Source organism: Phoxinus phoxinus (assembly GCF_949152265.1).
Source record: "Phoxinus phoxinus genome assembly, chromosome: 24".
NCBI classification, from domain to species: Eukaryota; Metazoa; Chordata; class Actinopteri; order Cypriniformes; family Leuciscidae; genus Phoxinus; species Phoxinus phoxinus.
Window position 1 is genome coordinate 15,090,421 of NC_136899.1, and position 20,565 is coordinate 15,110,985.

General features: G+C 37.3%; 2 protein-coding genes across 8 annotated transcripts in view; one reads left to right on the top strand and one right to left on the bottom strand.

Moving 5' to 3' along the window:
- dlgap1b (discs, large homolog-associated protein 1b) overlaps positions 1-7,567 on the top strand; it is a 115,140-nt gene extending 107,573 nt beyond the window's left edge. For 5 of the 6 annotated variants that reach the window (XM_079601943.1, XM_079601945.1, XM_079601946.1 and 2 more), the window contains exons 10-12: positions 1,611-1,702; positions 1,889-2,041; positions 3,341-7,567. In XM_079601943.1, coding sequence (XP_079458069.1) covers positions 1,611-1,702; positions 1,889-2,041; positions 3,341-3,553 — 458 coding nt within the window. In that variant the 3' untranslated portion in view covers positions 3,554-7,567. Of the gene's footprint in view, positions 1-1,610; positions 1,703-1,888; positions 2,042-3,053; positions 3,248-3,340 lie in introns of those variants that run through there. The other variant, XM_079601947.1, reaches the window with a different exon arrangement.
- A 2,287-nt stretch (positions 7,568-9,854) lies between these two features.
- On the bottom strand, positions 9,855-19,840 carry tgif1 (TGFB-induced factor homeobox 1). Of its 2 annotated transcripts, none has more exons than XM_079602095.1 (3): positions 19,424-19,840; positions 15,273-15,502; positions 9,855-11,469 (listed from the first exon to the last, which is right to left on the bottom strand). In XM_079602095.1, the coding sequence occupies exons 2-3, from the start codon at positions 15,489-15,491 to the stop codon at positions 10,894-10,896; spliced, it is 795 nt and encodes a 264-aa protein (XP_079458221.1). In that variant the 5' UTR covers positions 15,492-15,502; positions 19,424-19,840; the 3' UTR covers positions 9,855-10,893. The 2 variants fall into 2 exon arrangements, with proteins under 2 accessions (XP_079458221.1, XP_079458220.1); XM_079602094.1 differs by lacking the exon at positions 19,424-19,840 and adding an exon at positions 17,563-18,018.
- Between the last annotated feature and the right edge of the window lie 725 nt (positions 19,841-20,565).

Here is a 20,565-nt window from a genome sequence, read left to right on the forward strand (position 1 = left end):
GTTCTGTAATGAAACTCTAGATGGCGCAGGCTAATGGGTCCTAAACTCAAACGCTTGCAATCATATCATTCTGCACGGCTGATTGGTTCCTGCCTTATCAATAGCCAATGAGCTTACTGCTCAACCTTCAAATACCTGCATATGCATTTGCCTTAGCAGTGCAGTGTGCTTTCAGAAACCCTCCACCGTCCCCAGCTCCACCTGTATATATCCGATACGGGTAATTCATGTGTGTTATACTGAAGAGTAGCAGCATGTCTTACTTGCTCACAGCAGCGTGTCTTGTATGTATTGGCAGTAGCAAGTCCTAGCGTAGCAGATCTATTTCGCCAAGACCATATTTATCAACATTCTCATACTATTACCATGCCACACACTCTGAGAGTTGTTATGACAGAATTACATTTCTGGAATTTTTCAGTTCCAGAAATGTAAGTTCAAAAGTTCAAAAAGATCCCCCCAAAATTCTTTCTAGGTAGGCAACTCACTAGGTTTTGAATTAGTTTAAAACATAAAGCAAAGTAATTGCAGCAAAATGGTTATTGTAGATCAATTATTGAATTTTATTTTTACAGTCAAGTAGTCATTTGATTGCAAAACTATATCTAGAGTGACATTTGTACAGTCTGTGTGCAAGTCGTTTGAAGAATAATCAGCCACTTCAACAAAACTACCAGTGCACAAGGTCATTTCACAGTCTGGTTACCTCCGGCCAGCCTGTTTCTTTTTCTCCCACTTCCCGCCTTTTCCCCGCTCAAGCGCACACACCCACACACACAGCGCAGTGACCGTCTTCGTGTCAGTCACAAAGCCTGCTTGTTCATCTATCTCCTGTCTGTCTCCCTCTCACATACCAGACATTTCTACCAGCAGGGAGCCACCCGTCTCCCTCGTTTCTCTCGCTCCCTCTTTCTCTGTGTTTCTTCTTCCTCTCAGTTTCTATATCTGTCTCCTTCCACTCTCTCTTCTCTAACCCTTCCCTCTTTCCCTGAATACATAAAATATGCTAATCTCCGTGTCCTATGACAGCACATTGTTTGCCATATGGTCTCTTGCTGCTGCATATGTTAAACAGAGCGAGTTCATTTCGTCAGATCACTGTTTAAACTGCAATCCGCAGAGACGCGCTGCACTCACTCCTCAGGCCAAGGCGGAAGCCTTTATATGACCCCACATGGCAAACATTAGTTTCATTTAAGAGAATTCACCCTTGTTTGGTAATCTGATATGCTATTTACTTTCTTTCACTCTCAATCTATCTTTTTACATCGCACTCTTGTTCTGCATGTGTGTGCGTGAATTTCTTGGCTCGTTGGCTTTGGCTGGTGTTTGTTTGGTGTGCATGGTAAACACTCCCCCCTGCTCCTCTGGTTCATGCATTTAAGTTCCCAAGCCTTAGATATTTATGACCCCCTTCTCGCTTCAAAGAGACAGCATTTAAACATTAACTTGCTGTCTAAGCCTTTGCAACACAAACACACACATTCACTGCCGTGTTGTTACACAGAGTTTCTCATACTGTGCTAATCAACTTGTCATGCTACTTACTGCACTTTTGTTTTGCTGAAGTTGTTTACAACCGCTGATTCTCTTTTTCTGTGTGCGTTTAGTCCTCGGCAAGATTCGTAGTGCGGTGGGGAGCGCTCAGTTGCTGATGTCGCAGAAATTTCAGCAGTTCCGAGAGCTCTGTGAAGAAAACTTGGTATGTATGAAGCACACATCCATTAGCCAATCAGAGCAGAGCGACACTTGGTGACTCCGCCCCTGAGTGGCGGCGTTAGCCTCAGTAGCATTAATATAAGCCAAATCAGTATCACCTAGTTAGATATTGCCCCCCTCCCCCCCAATTAACAGATGTTTTGTGTATAATCTGTTCTCTGGCTGTCAGAATCCCAACGCCCACCCGCGGCCCGTGTCTCAAGATCTGGCAGGATTCTGGGATATGCTGCAGCTGTCCATTGAGAACATCAGTCTGAAGTTTGATGAGCTACACCAGCTGAAATCGAACAACTGGAGAACGCTGGAGCCTCCTGAGAGAAAGGTACAGATTTTACATCACAAATCCAGATGCATTACACACTCTCTTAAAATGGCGAAGAATACCACAGTTGACACAAAGCAATTTGCGACGCTGTATACATTTCTTAAGATGCTGCATGGTTGGTTTATTGAAACTGTTCAATATGTGTCAGAGTAGATGTGATATTTAATTTGATGCAAGCTAAAAATGACCCTGTGAGGGGTGTAACCTTTATTGTTTTTGTGGCATGCAAAAGGAAAGTTTTGAATAATCGTACAGGTCACTGTGTTTTATGATGAAGCCTGAGGCCTTCAAGCTTAAAAAGGGCACAAAAACAGCACAAATTTGTTTGTGAATCAGACTTAACTACTTCTCTCATAAATTCTTACGAACAACCCAAGGAGTGCTAGGGCAGATGTCAAGCTGCATGGACTAGTTTAACGATGCTTTTATGGTGCTTTTGTGTCTTTTTTGAAGCTTGACAGACCCAGTCCCTATTTAATGGAATAGCACAGAAAATAACAACCAGCATATAAATCAAACTTTCAGCGCAATGTATTGAACACACAGTTTTCTGTATTTGCCTCCAGTTAAATATGGTGTGTACTCTGACTTTTAAAGGGATAGTTCACCCAAAAATGTAAGTTTGGTCATCATTTACTCACCCTCATGTTGTTCTAAACCTGTATGAGTTATTTTGAAGAATGTTGGTAATCAAATAGTTGATGGGCCCCATTGACTTCCATAGTATTTTTTTTTCCTACTATGGAAGTCAATGGGTGCCGTCAACTGTCTGGTTACCGACATTCTTCAAAATAGTGTCCAACAGAAAGAAAGAAAAACTCGTACACTTTGGGAACAGCATAAGGGTGAGTAAATGATGACAACATTTTTGGGTCAATTGCTTCATTATTTCGTTCAGTATTTTATTTGGATGTTTATCTTATTACATTTAAGAATGTTGCATGCGTTATGCTATTATCTGATTTGTTTTGCTCACTTCTTATTATTTTATGTATTCTGTGTTTGACAGTGATCGGGTTTTGAGGTGATGCTCCCATTTGCACGCTGCATGTGGTTCACATCCAGAGGTCCCTTTTACCGCATGCCAAATGGCTTGAACTCTTAGTTGACGAAAGCGGCCTCCGTAATGGCCCTGCCACCCCTGAGCGCTCACTTAATGTATTTGGCTGATGCCTGGCACTCAAACACGACTAAATATTGCAGATGACCCAACAGATGACCCCCCGTTTGCATGCATTAGCTGTGTTGTGTTACATCGCGGAGAGTGACACTAACCAGTTTGTCGTTGATGTCCAGGAGAAGCGCGTGCCCCCTCCAGTACCCAGGAAGCCGGGGAAGGGTCCCATGCTGCTAGTGAGAGACCGGTCTCTGGAGGGCTCCCAGCGGATGGAGGCTCGTAGGCGGCTGTTAGCGGCTAAACGTGCCGCCGCCTCTCAGCGCCAGAACTCTGCCACAGACTGCGCCGACAGCATCGAAATATACATCCCAGAGGCCCAAACACGATTATAAACACTTTCACACTGAAAACCGGGTGCTTAGAAGCCTAATAGACACACACACTCTCATCTTCAACCATAACACAATAGCACTGAATGACAAAGGCAGGGTAGCTGTAACATAATCACTCCTTTTTCTTGTGTAAAAGAGAGTTTCTTCACTGTGGGCTTCTACTGTATTTATGACTTAATTTTACTCTCTTCCTCTGTCCTGCCATTTGTAGCTCCCTTGTTAAACTCCCAAAGACTTTAATATTACTATTAGACACTATATTTAATTGTTAAAATAACCAATTTTATATATATATGAATATAAATAAATATATGTATATTCATGCCTAAAACACAGCATATTATCATGTCTGTTAATATTACTACCCAAATATTGCACACTACTGAATTTTATTATTTATTTTGTAGTTTTTGCGGTTACCGTGTAAGAGCCATATGTCTTGTGTTCTCAAAGAGAACCTAACTTCTAAAAAGGGCAACATATCACCGATCACTTCTGAAGATTTCAATGGCCAATGTAGCTTTGATTGCCGTGTATGTATGTATGTATACATGTGGGTGTCAGGCTTTCTGTACATGTGCCACACTCTCTCACGTGTCACCCTGCACCTCTGAGACCGGGCGAGGTCGTTCTGTTTTCAGTATCACGGGACAGAACGGAAAAACCACCTCTTCTCTTCTTTCTTCTCATATTTTTCAACCTCCCACTCGGTCGTCCTCTCACACCATCTTATCTCCTGTTTTGTCCACTCTCTATCTCTCATTGCCACTCACCTGTTTGACTGACATAGATGTCCATCGTATCTGACAAATGTGACACTTTTATCTCTCCCCACTCAACATGTTCACGTCATTGACAGAAGCACTGTCAGAACAAACCACTCTTCACGCCTCTGATTCATTAGCCATTCATACATTAGCAATGTGTCCACGTTATGAAACATTACATACGGGCAGTCAGGGATTTCATTCAGCATTAAGCCCCGTTCACACTGACAGCAATGAAGTCTTTTATTTTCAGAGATATTTGCAGATTTCTGGTAATATACACACATGGTGGTGTGATGTGGGTGTGTCCAGTGAATTGTTAACTTATTTCTCACAATTGCAGTGACTTTTCATTTCATAATTGCGATTTTATATCATAATTGTGACTAATTATTTATATATATATATATCTCACAGTCTAACAATATACCACAATTGTGATCCTATATATCACAAGATATTATTTGTAGTAATTGTGACTACTTAATGTAATTGCAATTTTAAATGTTAATTGTAACTTTATATCAGAATTGTGACTATTTCTCGCAATTGCATTTTTATATCTCGGTCGCACAATTAATATATCATCACACTTGTGACCCTATATATCACGAGATTTATTTCTCGTAATTGTGACTTTACTTAATGTAAGTGTGATTTTAAGAGATAATGGCAACTTTATATCGCAGTTGTGACTTTATTTCTCATAATTTGTTTTTTATATATATCAGACGCACAATAATCTATCACAATTGTGATTTTATTTCTCGTAATTCTGACTTGACGTAATTGCAAGCTTATATAGTGAATTGCGACTTTATTTCTCACAAATATGATGTAATTTCTCACATTATGACTTTATATCTTATGATCTATTCTAGATAGTTGTATCTCACAACTGTCTTTTTTTACTAATTTATGGCTTCCATAATTTTCTGTATGTGTACAATTTGTGTATGCGTGTAATTTGTTTTGTTGACATAAAGCCATTTCTGGTGACATGTGCAAGGTAATTCGACATGAGATTGTCTAGCAACTCCTCCAGCAATAAAATCGCTGTCAGTGTGAACGAGCCACAACCACAACAACTGACAGGACATTTTCTAATTCTGTGGCATTGAATGGCTCCGCCCACTGTGAAATCTCATTGGCCCATTCTGCTCTTTATAACTGTACATTAAACATCTGATTGGCTGTGATTGTGTCACGTTGCTCAACGGTTTTCTGTTCAGCGTGGACAGATAAAATAATCACGCCCCAGACATGTTGTTATGTTGAACTCGACATTAGATAGTTTTAAATTTTTAGTTTTTTTTGTAAATATATAAATGATGAGTTATAAGACGCCTTCCTGACTGCTCACTAATATAGCTCCTCACTATATTTGTCTAAACGTGTGTATAAATGGATATAAAGTCAAATATCAGTATTTTGTAATGAGGGAGTTGTAGAGATATTTCATACCAGACGAAACGCATTTAAACGGACAGACATCAATAATTTCTCGCTTTACCATAGCGTTTGAATTTCAATAATGCTTAAAAGTATCATTTGAAATATTAAACTGCAGTGTCACAACTCGAAATGTAATACATTTTTTAGTAAAAACACCAACTGTGACAGAGCAATTTATTCATTATATTTATAATCACTAGTTAGCATGATCGTCTTAATCCTCAACCAAGTCAGTCAAGTATGTATGTGTGTGTGTGTGTGTGTGCGTGTGTTATTTACACATCAAGTGCATGTACCCAAGTGCTTCCTAATTTTCCTAAAGGCGTCTCTTTTTTTCAACCGATATGTAGCACAGTTGATACTTTGTAATATAGATCAGCTACTTTCTTTTGTTTTTATTTAAACTTAGATGTATATAACTTCAGCAACCCTAAGGAGAAAGTGCAAGTAGACACATGTATCAAAGCAGAGCACATACCAGCTGTTTATTCTTTTTTCTATTTAAGGAAACCTATCTTAACCGTTGAATCATTCACACACTCTTGTGCTGCTCTTGTAATTGATTTACGCTGCATCATAGTTGCACTGACAAGTTACTCAATACTAGTCAAATCCTAACTGCACTCTCTGATACTTTTCAATAACAAATACTAATTTGCACTTGTTAAATATGTTAAATAAACAGAGCTATTTCTTTTTTCTTTGCTCTAAATATTTCACTGTGGATAGACACGTCACTATAAATATATATTGATATTCATTTCCCAGCAGCCAATGTGCAGCCATTCTCTATTTTCATAGACAGTTCAGTTGCATTGGCTTTAGTGTGATCCTTGTAGTATTTATCTTTTTAACTAAACTCTTCATTCCCGTTATTATGCACTAGAGCCCTTCTACTGTGGTTAATGTTTGTTTGAAATATTATTGATGTTTAAACGCTCGGCCTTAATTTATGAATATATAATAGTCATGCACAACGTAGCCTCAGGGGAGACTATATAACGTGTGTGTGTGTGTGTGTGTGTGTGTGTGTGTGTGTGTGTGTCATGAAGAGGTCTGATACTGGAGATTATACCTTATCAATTAAAGCATTCAATATTGACAACAAAATTCCCTTTCATATTGATATTAATATTTTTTTTGTTTGTTTGTTTTTTACAGTTCTGTATTTTGTCAGCCAAATAATATCAACCTCAATTAATTTGGACAATCAGTGATTAACACAAATAAAATCAATGTCATTTTTATTTGTAAAAATGAAATGAGTAAAATGATACTGAAATATAAGTGTATAGAAATATTAATTGGTCACGTTTAATTTGATTAAATCTCCCTTCTTTTTAGTATTTAAAGAGATATTTATGAGACACTAGAGATATTTTGTGAGACTAGAACTAAACTTTTTGCTGAAAGTGATCACAACCTCTTTTTTTTTTTTTTACTCACTGATGTGAAAATATTGGTTTATATCTGGCAACATAAGTCCAGCCTTTTTAGGGTTTTATCTTCCCAAATAAAATAAAATCAGACTTTGTTTTATTGCCAAACTCTGGACGGTGCACTCTCCACAATATTTTGGGAAATGAAGGCAAGATATTATGTATTTACTGTTCTTGTAAAAGCATAAACTTTATCAAAATGACTGTGTGTAAATACATGAATGTTCTTCATTGTAAATGTAACCTACATCTAAGGATATCTTACTACTTACATTTTGTATTTATTGTATCAACACTGTTGATGTTATGGCACGTGTATGAAATTTTGATCATTAAAATGTTACAGATGCTCACAGCCATGAAGTTCATTTTCAAATAAATGTGTGTCTGTTTGTTCTATCATGTAAATAGAGATAAATGACTGTTTTACGTGGAAGCCTGTTTATACATTTCCTACTTTATATCTCACAATTGCAAATTGATTTCTCATAATTACGATTTTATTTCTTGTATATGAGACTTTATATCTCACAGGCGACATTGTTTCTCATAATTGTCTTTGTATTCTAGTAATTGCGACTTTCTCGTAATTGCGATTTTATTTCTCCCAATTGCGATCTCATAACTTATTTTTTTTTCGTAATTGTCTTTATTTCTCCAAATTGTGACTATTTTTTAGTGTTGTGACATTTCACATTAATTACTTTTTTATTTAATATTTATTTAATTATACCATAATGGCAGTTAGTAATTGCGTCATATTTCTCGTAATTACAACTATTTTTTTATATCACAGCTGGAGTTTTATTTCTCATAATTAAAGGGGTGATATAATGCCCTTTTCACAAGATATAAAATAAGTCTTTGATGTCCCCAGAGTGCATATGTGAAGTTTTAGCTCAAAATACCCCACTTTTTGAGCGAAACCCCACCGTTTTTGTGTCTGTCCCTTTAAATGCAAATGAGCTGCTGCTCCCGGCACAGAAGGCGGAGCTTCAAGAGCTTGTGTCATTTTAACCTCACACAGACATGCACTGAAAATTTCAAAAACTTTTAACCTTTTATGTTCAAATCGGAGTCAGACAATGATGGAGAGACTCAAGAAGAAGTGACAACATGTAGAATGCAACAGGACATTTCTGAATAGTTAGTTGATGAATTCATGTTGCCGAACGTTAACGTGTTAACATGTGAGTTAACTAACTTCTAGTCATTGATTAGCATATTCTGTCATGATAATCTATAAATCGTGTTCCGGGGGCGGGGTTTATGTAAATTTTAGGGTTGGTGATGTCACTAACCCAGGAGGAATGTCGCGTAGTCCCTACCAGCCGTTTGTTGTAGTCCTTAAAAAGCAATTTCTTTAAAAGCTAATATCTTCCTTTGCTTTGAATTTAGAGCGTCGCAATTTTGCAGATGTTGTTTATGCTCAAACAGCAACATTACACACTAACTAAAGTTAGAAAAGTGAAATCATAATCAACCACCCCTTTAAGACTATATAGGCTATGTTGTTTCTCAATTATTTTCTTTATTTCTAGTAATTGTGATTTCATAATTGTAACTTTATTTTGCACAATTTTGACTATGTCTCACAGTTGTGAGTGACATATCTCGAATTTGACTTATTTAAAAGTTTCTCACTATTATTCCACCTTTACGTCTTTGTGACTTTCTAGCTCACAATTGCAACTCGTAATTGACTTAATTTACGTAACTTTACTTCTCACAGTTTTTACTTCATATCTCACAATTGCTAATTTTAAACTTTTAAAACTATTAGCTTTTTTTAATATATTTTACTCTGAGTTGAAAACAGGCTTTCAGTTTTAAATCATTGCCTGAGGCCTGAGTAGGCGAACAGATCTTCTTTGACTCTTATTAGTGGACAGCTTCAGGCTTCTTCCACAGATGAACCCAAAGAACAGATCAACTCTCATCTATGTGCGAGACATCCCTTCCATCCAAAAAGTCTTTAGTATCATAGAATGCAATGTCCTTTTAAATATAGGTGTTCGGTTAATTAACCGCTTTGAGCGGCTAATCACTTTGATCACTTGTTGCCAACTAGACCAATGACCCTTTGAGTGGTTTGTTTGGATCTCAGCCCAGTGAGAAGTCTAAAGTAAAGAACAGCTGTCTAACCGAGTGTGATTGAATATCCAGGACAGACGTGTCCCCGCTAATCCGTCTTTATTGTCTGTGCTCAGATACAGACATGCACACTCACACAGACGCCATTGGCAAGCCATCGTTGACGTCTGGTTTTAGCTACCGCTAATTAAATGCAGGATTATGCTAATTGGCGTTCTTGTGAAGCTTACACACACAGAAGAATGTCAGTATGATTTAGCAATAGCCTGTAAGAACATGCCTATGTGCGAGATGTCAAGGTAGGGCAGTGTTGGATTGGTATAAATCACCGCGTTTGGATGCTGGCTTCCGCTTTATGAAAGCAATCTACATTGTCTGTCTGACCTTACACGTTATTTCATTTTTCAAACACCACTGGAAAGAAATGTCATCTGAAGGGCTAATCTTTCCCATGATAAAAAATAAAAAGACCTTGGATATAAGAACCTTTCCATTTCCCCACTACTTATTGAACAATGTAGTTAAAAATAAGCAGAAGAAAGAAGATTAATTTTGTAGAAAACAAAACTTTATTTAAACACCGTGTGACCCCTATTTGCCACATACATTGCACAGTAAGGAGGAGAAGTCACATCATTGGGCATCATGTCACATTGGCTACTGTAAATGCACTGGTCTAAGGTCCCAAAACCTTGAAATCAACATATTTGGTGACATAAAACCATTCTTTCCTTTTATCCTCTGAAAGTGGTCTCAACTTAATAAAACAAAACAAACAAAAAAAAAAAAAAAATTAATACAATTCATGTAGTGTTCATTCTTCCAGCTCACTTGTCCAAGGTGTGTATTTGTGTGTGTGTGTGTGTGTTTGTGTGTTTAGGGGTGGTGTGGGCACATTCACTGGCCGTTTCTACACTGAGTATTCAGAGGAAACCTCAGACTATAGTTCTGCTACATCTGAGTAATGAAAGGAAGAAAAAAAAAGAAACATACTAACGACAGCATCTGAAATTTTACAACGGAAAAAAAAAAACAATACAAAAAACTGAACATCTATGAGACACAGAATGACCCGGTGCAGTAGTGATTAGATTCTGTTGGAGAGAAAGCTAGAGTTGATAAGATACTGAGATGACCTGCCATTTTGTGCAAAAAAAACGAGGCAGAATATCAGACGTGTTCTCTAAAAAATGAGGCAAAATCGACAATCATAGAGCCGAATCTCTGAAAACGAGAAAGAAAGACTCATGAGGAATGGGAGAAGAGCTCGTCTTCTTGTAAAGAAGGAAAGAGAGGAAGTCGTATTACTGTGTTTGGTTTTGGTCCCCTGTGTACAAAATGAAAAGATACATATTTATTTACATAGAAATGGAATACAAAAAAAAGAACCGACTGCCAAGGCACCTTGAAATGCTTTACATAAAGGAATCCTCATCAATTTGATTTACATTTACCAAAAATAGAAATGATCAGGCCATGCTTGTTTGCTTTCTGTTGCTCAGTCAAGTTTTTTGGGAGGTGGGGCGGGGGGCAAGAAACAAACATCGATGAAGCTTTTTCATTCATCCATCCGTGTTTTCTGTCTTCAGGCGAGGAGCTGTTTGGCCTGCAGCTCCATTTCTGCGGCCCTCTTCAGCGCCACGTCAACCAGCAACTGGAAGCCGCTGAAGTCCTGGGTGAGATCGGGCGGGGTGGGCGGCGGGGTGTTGAACAGGCCGCTCTGGGGGCTGACGTTACCCTCCCCTCGACACCCGAACAGGCCGGCCACGTCTGTGAGCGGCAGCTCTGTGGCTCCCTCCACGCCGAGGCGCGTTGTCGAGCCGATGCCTTGCGTGCCCGTGGTGATGGTGGTGTGGCAGATGACAGAGGGTCTGGGTAAGACGGGTCCGGGTGAGGGGGGTGTTTTTGGGGACAGGGCTTTTTTGGGGTAACCGTTAGAAGTGGGCGTGTTGCTGGTCGAGTGAGGCGAGCCGGGCTCGTAGCTGTTGCGGTCCTCTCCGTTGGCGAGCAGACCGTGTTTCGGGGACTGGGAGTTGTCGCTGAGCATCTCGCCACCCTTGCTGCCCCGCCGCGAGATGGTGAACTGGTTGGGGTCCTTGCCGTCTTTCCGGAGCATCTCAGGAAGGAGTCGTCGCCGGGCGTTTATAAACCAGTTGCACACCTGTGCAGAGAAGAGCATATGATGATACATCAAAATGCTAATACGATCATATATTGAAATCACAAGCACAATCACAATTTTTCTTACCATACTGTATTAATAAAACAATTATTTAAGGGGATAAAAGTAACTTTAAAATATATATATATTTCTTTTTTATTTTCTGGCTTTAAAAAACATTTCCAAAAAATTACATAAAAAGTACAATATTTAAAAGTACATATTCAATTATCTACTACTTCATTATTGGATTGTAGGACATGATATATGTTAAAATAAAAATATTGATAACATGATCTACATTTTAACCTCTTCCGCTCTGCTTGCCCGTGTGCAGGGCCTAGAGCTACGTCATTATATTCATAATTCATTTTTTTTTAAGAAACTAAACTTAAAACATTATAAAAAATAAATATTCTTAGTTTTCTTATGGAATAAATAACCTCAAATTCTCTCTCTAACTTCTACCACCTGTCATTTTCTTTCAAAGTTCAAAGCTTACAGTCCTATAAAACCTTTTGTTTTGTTCATTTTGGTTGCACGCTGTCTTGCTCAAGTTTAAAATGGAAATTCATGAGGCTGTATTGAGTAAACATGTGACGGATCTCTGCCTCTATTTTTGTTTTTCCTCTTTTAAAAGGCTGAGTTGGCAGTTGAAAGCAGGAAGCTCTCGGCGGTGAGGATTTCTTTCAATCACCTAAGTAACAGTTCACCTTTATCCCTCAGATTGGGCTCTTTGTTGGGCCTAAGGGCTTTAGGCCTTAATCATGCTAATAGCGCTGTATCTTTCACGGCACTGGCGAGTCTCACCTGAGGGGGTGTGAGATCTACTCTAATGCAAATCCAACATTTCAGGGTATAGAAAACACAAGTGACTTCGGTGTGCATCTCTACAAAAAGACCAATTACTTCGTTAGTAATGGCTGACTGTTAACACCTTTAGTTTATATCAACAATTAAACTCTGCTTGCCTTTTTAGTCAATGTAGATAATGCACCACAGGTAACTGATCATTTACATTGCAGATATAAAATGAATCCTATTAAGCAAGGAACATAAAATCAATGTTAATTATGTGTGTGTTTATATATATATATATATATATATATATATATATATATATATATATATATATATATATATATATATATATATATATATATATATATATATATATATACATACACACACACACACACATATATAATTATTTATAATTAATACATTTTTATATTTTTAATTAAAATAATAAAATAAAATAAATCATTAAAATAATTAAAAAAGTGTGTGTATATATATATATATATATATATATACACACACACACACACACATTTTAAATTATTTTAATTAAAAATATAACATTTTAATTAATTATAAATATTATATATATATTAGAGCTGTGAAACAATTACCGTAATCACAATTCGCATCCAAAATAAAAGTTTGTGTTTACATCATATATGTGTGTGTACTGTGTATAATTATTTTGTGTATATATATATATATAAAAATACACACACATGCATGTATATATTTAAGAAAAATCTGATTTAGATATTAAATATTTCTATTCATATGTAATATAAAAATATATATGCAGTATATAAATGCAAATATTTATCAAATATATACATGCATGTGTGTGTGTTTGTATAATACACTATACACAGTACACACATATATATTATGTAAACACAAACTATTATTTTGGATGCGATTAATTTCGATTAATCGTTTCACAGCTCTAATATATATATTATAGTATATATATATAATATATATTGTCAAAAGATGATTAATCGCATCCAAGGTGATTAATCGCATCCAAAATAAAAGTTTGTGTTTGCATAATATATGTGTCTGTACTGTGTATAATTATTATGTATAAATACACACACATTAATTTAGATATTTAAGAAATATTTGCATGTATATACTGTATATACATTTATATAATTTATATATATATATAAATATTTTATATATAAATATAACCAATTTTTCTTAAAAATATACATGATTCTGTGTGTTTTTATATATATAAATAATTATACACAGTACACACACATATATTATGTAAACACAAACTTCTATTTTGGATGCGATTAATTACGATTAATTTTTTGACAGCCCTAATATATATATATATATATATATATATATATATATATATATATATATATATATATATATACACACACACACACACACAAATACATTTTGATTATTCTAATTCATAATTTATATATAGCATATATATATACATTTTTAATTATAATAATCAAAATGTATTTGTGTGTGTGTGTGTGTGTGTGTGTGTGTGTATATATATATATTAGGGCTGTTATATATATATTAGGGCTGATATATATAACAGCTCTGAAACAGCTATATATATATATATATATATATATATATATATATATATATATATATATATATATATATATATAGCTGTTTCAGAGCTGTTTTGACTTTTACAATTCTATTCTGGCCTACTTTTCCAATACACACACATTATGCCATAATGAAATAACTTGAGTTCTAACTTTTCTTTCTCGGTATCTAAAGGGGCTGTTTTCAAGACACAGTCCTCAGTATGGTAATGCTCCTGTATTGTCTTCCAGTGAGTCTCTTCAGAAGAGAAGCCTCTTTGGCTCTCTGGGTAATGGGGCTGTATTGTGTATCCAACGGTCCGCCTGAGCCTGGTAGTCTTCACTATGTTAATGTGTGTGTATTGTGTCTCCCTATTGTTAGTGAGACAGCTGGCTGAGCGCAGGGGAAATTCCTGGCCCAGTGTCTGAGCAAGTCTCTCTCTCTATGTGGCTACATCTCAGATGACTCAAAACAGTTATTCACTCATCTGTCCACAGGAATTCTCTCCATTGACTGCATTCACAGGAAGTGTTGTTTATATGACGCTAAAACTCAGCGGGGACAGAACGTGTGATCTTAAACGCAGTAGCGCTAGCGAAAAAGAGCTGACTTTTTCTTTCTCTGACGTATTTCTTTTGGCTCTCTTCTATTTATGACATTGAACCTTTCAGTTCCCTTCACACAATGTCAGTTGAACTAGACATTGATGACAGTTAACTGCTCTCCAGTGAAGCATATAAATATATTACTGATCAACAAAGCAGAAAACTGAAAAATTCCCCTTCGCATTCTTGACAGAAACAAGCAGTCGTGAGAAACTTCAGACCTGGTCTGAAGCATAACTTCAGAAACTGATTTGAGTCATTCGAATTTCTTTTTATTCAGATTTCCCAAACGTTTTGGCCAATGAATTTACATGACTTTCCAATCAATGTTTTATATATTGCATTGTTATAATTATTTTATATACAGTATTTTAGATGCTGCAATCACTACGAGCTATTTCTAAACAATCAAATAGTTCACAACAAACTAAAACTAGAAAAATTTATACAAGATAATTTTTTGTGACTTTTCCAGGCCTGAAAACAGTGTTGTTAACTACAACTATTAAAAGTTGTTTTTGGTAATTGAAAATAAAATAAAAGCTTTAATAAAATAAAATATAAATATTAGATAAAAAACAAACTGAAATTTTGCCTTAAATTTTTTTAAATGAAAGCTAATTGGAAATATTATTTAATGCTACATTAATATACAAATAATACTGCTTGGAAGTTCCAGTTTTTTATTACCATGGGAACTTTGATTATTCTTAAAGCTTCATTACATGTAGCCTAGTTGTTCCCTTGTTTTTTTGTTGTTGTTGTTTTTGTTAGTTCTGTGCTAGGCCACATATACACACATCTATAGATGTTCAGTACCTGTAGTGTGGAGAGATGGGTCTGCTTGGACAGCAGGGCTTTTTCCTGCTCTGATGGATAAGCATTGTAGCGGTGTTGGTAGAGCCAGTCCCGGAGTATCTGTACTGACTCTTTGGGCAAGTTTCCTCTCCTCTTTCTCTTCCCTGACCCTCCTCCATTTGAAGAGAGGTCAAGAGGCACATCCAAACTGTCCTCGTCGTCCGTCTCGCTACCGGACATCGCCAACACACCTGTAGGCATAGGAGACAAGAAATACTGCCACTTAAAAACAATTAAGGTTACAACATTATTCTTTCTTTCTATACAAAAAAAAAAGGCTTCGAGAACCGGGAAAAGTATGAAGTCAGGTTGATGTATGAGCAATTTGTTTTTAACAGTCAATAAGTGTGATTCAGGGAATTGGAATCAGTGTGTACCCATGTGTGTGAAGGAAGACAAAAGACACCCGGTCAAACATCAACCCCCCAACCCCTGCAAAGGACTCTCCTCCTCCCCCTATCTTACACACACAGTCTCTCCCTCCAAAATGCCAACTGGAGAAGAACACTACACAACAGCGCCTGGCCGTCTGTATGCATGTATAAGCGTGCGTCTGTGAGAGAGAGAGTGTGTGTGGCAGCTGATGTGTCACATCCCTGCTGTCAAGCAAAGCCATGTGATTCATGGATGAAGTGGAGGCATCACAGACTCTAGGTGTCATCGTGCATTTCCGAGCACTGTAAAAATACACTCACAAAAACTAGAACAACTTTGGATAAACATACTGTTTTGTTTTAAAACTCACTTAAAGGGCCAGTTCACCTAAAAATACAATTCTGCCAATATTTTCTTACCCTCAAACATGTAGGATTTTCTTCTATGGAACACAAAGGCAGAATGACAGTATCAATCACTACGTAGTTTAATTGTATGAAAAAGAAAATAAAAGTGAATCATGACTGAGTCTCATTCTGCCAAACAAATCCTTTTCTGGAAAGAAAGTAATGTGGGTTTGGAATAACATGAGGGTGAGTAAAAGATGACAGAGTTATGATTTTGGCCTGACTATCTATTTAAGGGCTGATATGACAACTTTTCCTGCTTATGAAGATGACTTGAATATTATTACCACTTGATCCTAAGTATCATAAACCGGTTAGTTTGTCAATAAGACGTTTCACTCAGAGTGCTGAAGGGGACTTTTAGTTCATGAGCACTCTGTAGTGAAAGAAAACTTTCCCCAACTTCAGCTCGAGTGTGAGTGAGCGTGGGACTTAACGGTCTAAAAACGAAACGAGTGAAATCACGTACACACTTTTATCTTTGATGTTGTGTGAGAAAACAATTGAACATGTGAAGAGGAGTAATAAGAAGTAACTTTGTCGTCGGCCTGCATAAGGAGGGGGAGGGGGAGGGGAACCTGTTGCAAATCTTAAGACCGAACAAAAGAATGTCGTTTGTGGGACATTTCAAACTCTGTTTTTTCGACTTTTTACTAGATTAAAACGTGTGAAATCACGTCAGGTGACAGATAAAAGGCTGACACGACTCTCTACGCGGTTACACGTCATAATATACGATAAATATTAACTTAATAACAGAAAATAGCTCGGGCTCTATTGTGTGCTGTGAGAGACACGAGGTCGGAGGGAATGTGAAAGCGTCGCCTCGAGGAAGCGGCGCGAAATACACAAACTTCACAAAAGGAGGTCAGCATTTTATTGTTGCACATTTTACACCGCGACAAAATGTTCAAATGCTGAGAAAGCAATACAGTAGTCGTAAAAAAACACACACAAAACCACACACACACTTGGAAAGTTTCCCTCATTTTCCCAACAAAACTTGAGTCAGTGTTATGAGAAACTCTGAGCGCGTGAACATTTTTTCCCAAGCCAATGAGTTCAACTATTACACGAAGGCATTTACACACTTAAACACGCACGACAAAACCCTTAAAAGAGTTACATTCAAGACTATTTAAAGTTATAGGTATAATTTGTTCGTGGAACAACACTTTTAAACATCTAAAATACATGCAACTGTTATATAAGCATGTTTGTACAAATCAAAGCTTATATATTGTGAATAAAACCCATGCGTGTTAATAACGCGAAACGGCTCGTTGTGACAGCCCGCCAGCACATGGTGAGAAAAAGGCTGTTTTGTCTGCAGCGGAAAACAATAGCATGCGATGCCAGACATTTTCTGTTCAACCCTCATCGACAAGTTATATCCATTTGTTACAATCACCGATACAAATATAGAACATATATCGCCGCTATATCACCCATATCGAGAAGAAACATACCCTTTTTGGTCTTCATGTCCGTCAAAATTCCCCTTTTCACGTTGGCAACAAGGAGGTCGATTCTTCCTCGGTTTAATCACACACAACTGTAATATTCCAGATTGTTACGAAGTGTCGAGAGAAATATTTCTTTTTGTCGAGGAATCGCCGCGGAGCGCGTTTTTCATTTGTCGGAGACGCAACACATTGTCGGGTACCTGGGACAGGCTGCGCGTCTCATTCAGTGTGTTTGATGTGGAAACTGGGTGACAGCTATCTTTGACAGCTGCGTGACTCAACGCGGTTAGATCCTCCCCCTCCGAGGGCAAGAGGGAAAAATCTGACATCAGACACACAAAAAGGAGTAAAAGAGACCGAAAAACAGCTTTTTGACAAACCCATTCGAATCTTAAACGTGTAGAGATAGATCCCAGCACGAGGGATGTGTTTGTGGAGACGTGTTTTGGACATTGAATTGGATCTAGTTCCTGCACGTTTCCCTTTAATGACTGCGGCAGTGAGACAGGAAGCTGGTTTATTATGAATGTAGGTTAACATTACCAAGAGGCAGACACATGGCAGGGATATATTTGGGGCTGCTTTGCTTTCATCAGCATACTTCTGTTAGGCGCCCTACTACTCCAATACAATATTTTTGGATGTGCGTTGTATTTTTCACTGATATTTAAAAATGGCAAAAATGTGTTGCTGCAGGATAGTGTTGATGTGTTATCAGGTGCAATGCGGCATTTATTTCAGGTGACAGATGTCCATGGTGCTGTTGCAAGCTTGAGAGAATCCTAAGGAATATCCGGTTCCATTCATGATTCTTTTAGAACGTTTTAAAGCGCGATTCTTATTAGCTGTATAATGCCCTCAGCAATTTTAAATGAAAATGAATTTTATCCGAACAGATAGAACACATTATAAACCAGTTTAACAATTATTGCACAATATATTTACAGTTTTGAATTGACTTCTCAGACTTTTTAGACGCGGCATGCATACATGCAACCTCAGTTGGCCGTATCTGTAGGCTATTAAAAATAACAAAACTGTATTTTTCTAAGAAATTAGTCTACTGATTACAATTAACAATGTGCGCTTTTAATTTAATTTATTTGAGTAAACCATAACACACAGTAACAGTTATTGAAAGTTTTGCAACAATAACTCGCAGTTTAGTAAGTGAGTCAGAATAATAAAAGTGTTGTGATTCACTGTAAAGAACCAGCCATAAGAATCATTCGCCCGGGAACTGGAATACACTGGTCGTTGAATGTGCGTGATTCAATGAAAAGAACCGGTTCGTAAGAGTCATTGGTTCAGGAATCGGACTACTCTGTCAGCGCTGTACGTGTTTTCAATTCATTAAACGAACCGATTCAAAAGAGTCGTTTGTTCAGGAATCGGCTACTACACTGGTTGCTTTTACGTTACGCTACTAATTAGTGGTGAAAAATACAAACACTATCACAACATTTAGGATTGCTCGTTCGAAAACTTTTAACGAAATGGTCATGAACCATTTTAAAAACGGGGTACTAATTCGAAGTAAGGACTGTTCGGTTCTCATCACAGCTCCATTTGTAAGCCGTGCGTGATGCTTCCTGTTGGCGCAGCGCTGCGTGATACCCAGTTGACCGTTGGGATTAGATGGTTGTAAAGCAAGAACCGCTTGTTTCTTCAGCTGTCCTGGTGACGCGTCCCTAATTCAAATCACAGCAGTCTCAGAATTCTTAACGCTGATTATCTCTCTTGCGTATGGAACCCGATGTTCATCTGTTGTTGTTCCATCAACCAATAACGTTACAGTTATACTGCCCACGCACAGGTTAGACACGTTATTATATACATAACGTTACATGATTCAGACACAGACCTTTAGAACCAAGCGTATCTGCCAGTCAAAACACCGAGGCACATGGCGGTATAAAGGCTTAGAAATTTGGAGTCTGTAGATATAGGTCAGGTCGTTGACATTTCCATGCGAGGCGTGCCTGCGTCATACGTCTGACTGGCCTTAATTCTCAATTTACTGCCGTTGATAAGAGCACAGGTTATTCTCGACTAGACGTAAACAGTAGCCCATATCTACAACAATCGGATGTTACAACATAAATCTAAACGTTAATCATCGTCTTTGTTAAAAAAAAAAACCAAGAAGCTAAAGCTCGGTGAGGTAATGCCTGTATGCAGATTGGCTCTACTGCTACAATGGATGTGAGAAGACGTGATGATGATTCACGATTTCTCATAAACCTGACACAGCTCTGGATTGTGTAACAGTCATCGCACTAAAAAAAGGCGTGTTGCTATTATCCGATAAACAGAGACCAATAGTTCCCCCTGGTGTTACATTGCGCAACTGCAGACGTGTTACTCCAAAAAGCGTCATAGAAGCATTTGATTGACACTGCCACCTATTGGTAAAAAACATACTTGACTTATCTTTTATATACCAAACCGATATATTTTGATAGCCTATTCGATATATATTAATGTACCCGTGTAATACCAATATTAAAAGTCCTAAATGTCGTTAGATTTACAATGCTTTGTCTTGACCTCTGCTATTATGCTGACCTGTCCACTATATTGGCTAGGCAGTGTATAGTGATCTCTTTTAGGAGGTGTCGGAGGACATGATATCTATTCTCCCTTTCAATAATTCAAGCATAAAGGGGCATGAGAACATAGTGGAACTATGCATGAAACTTATGTTGAATCTATTTAAAACTTGTGTCGTTTACCGTCAATGTAACCATGATCCGTTCAGTGACTTCACTTTCTCAGTATTCACCTTTAGATAGATAGATAGATAGATAGATAGATAGATAGATAGATAGATAGATAACTATGAACGTAACCACAGAACAGGTGCAGTAAAAGGGGTTTGAGTCTCTATTTGCAGAATATGATGTCATGAGGGATGAGGTCATGAGTCAGAATGTTCAGGAACTCTGATTAAGGAATTATTTGTGTGAACAAAATGTTCACAATTCTGAAACTGCGTGTCAAATG

Bases quoted from the DNA above. Each gene is read 5' to 3' on its own strand.
- tgif1 (XM_079602094.1), bottom strand. The intron at 11,470-15,272 runs GTACTGAACATC...TTCTCTGCACAG, and splicing joins CCCATCTCTCCACACTACAG to GTGTGCAACTGGTTTATAAA.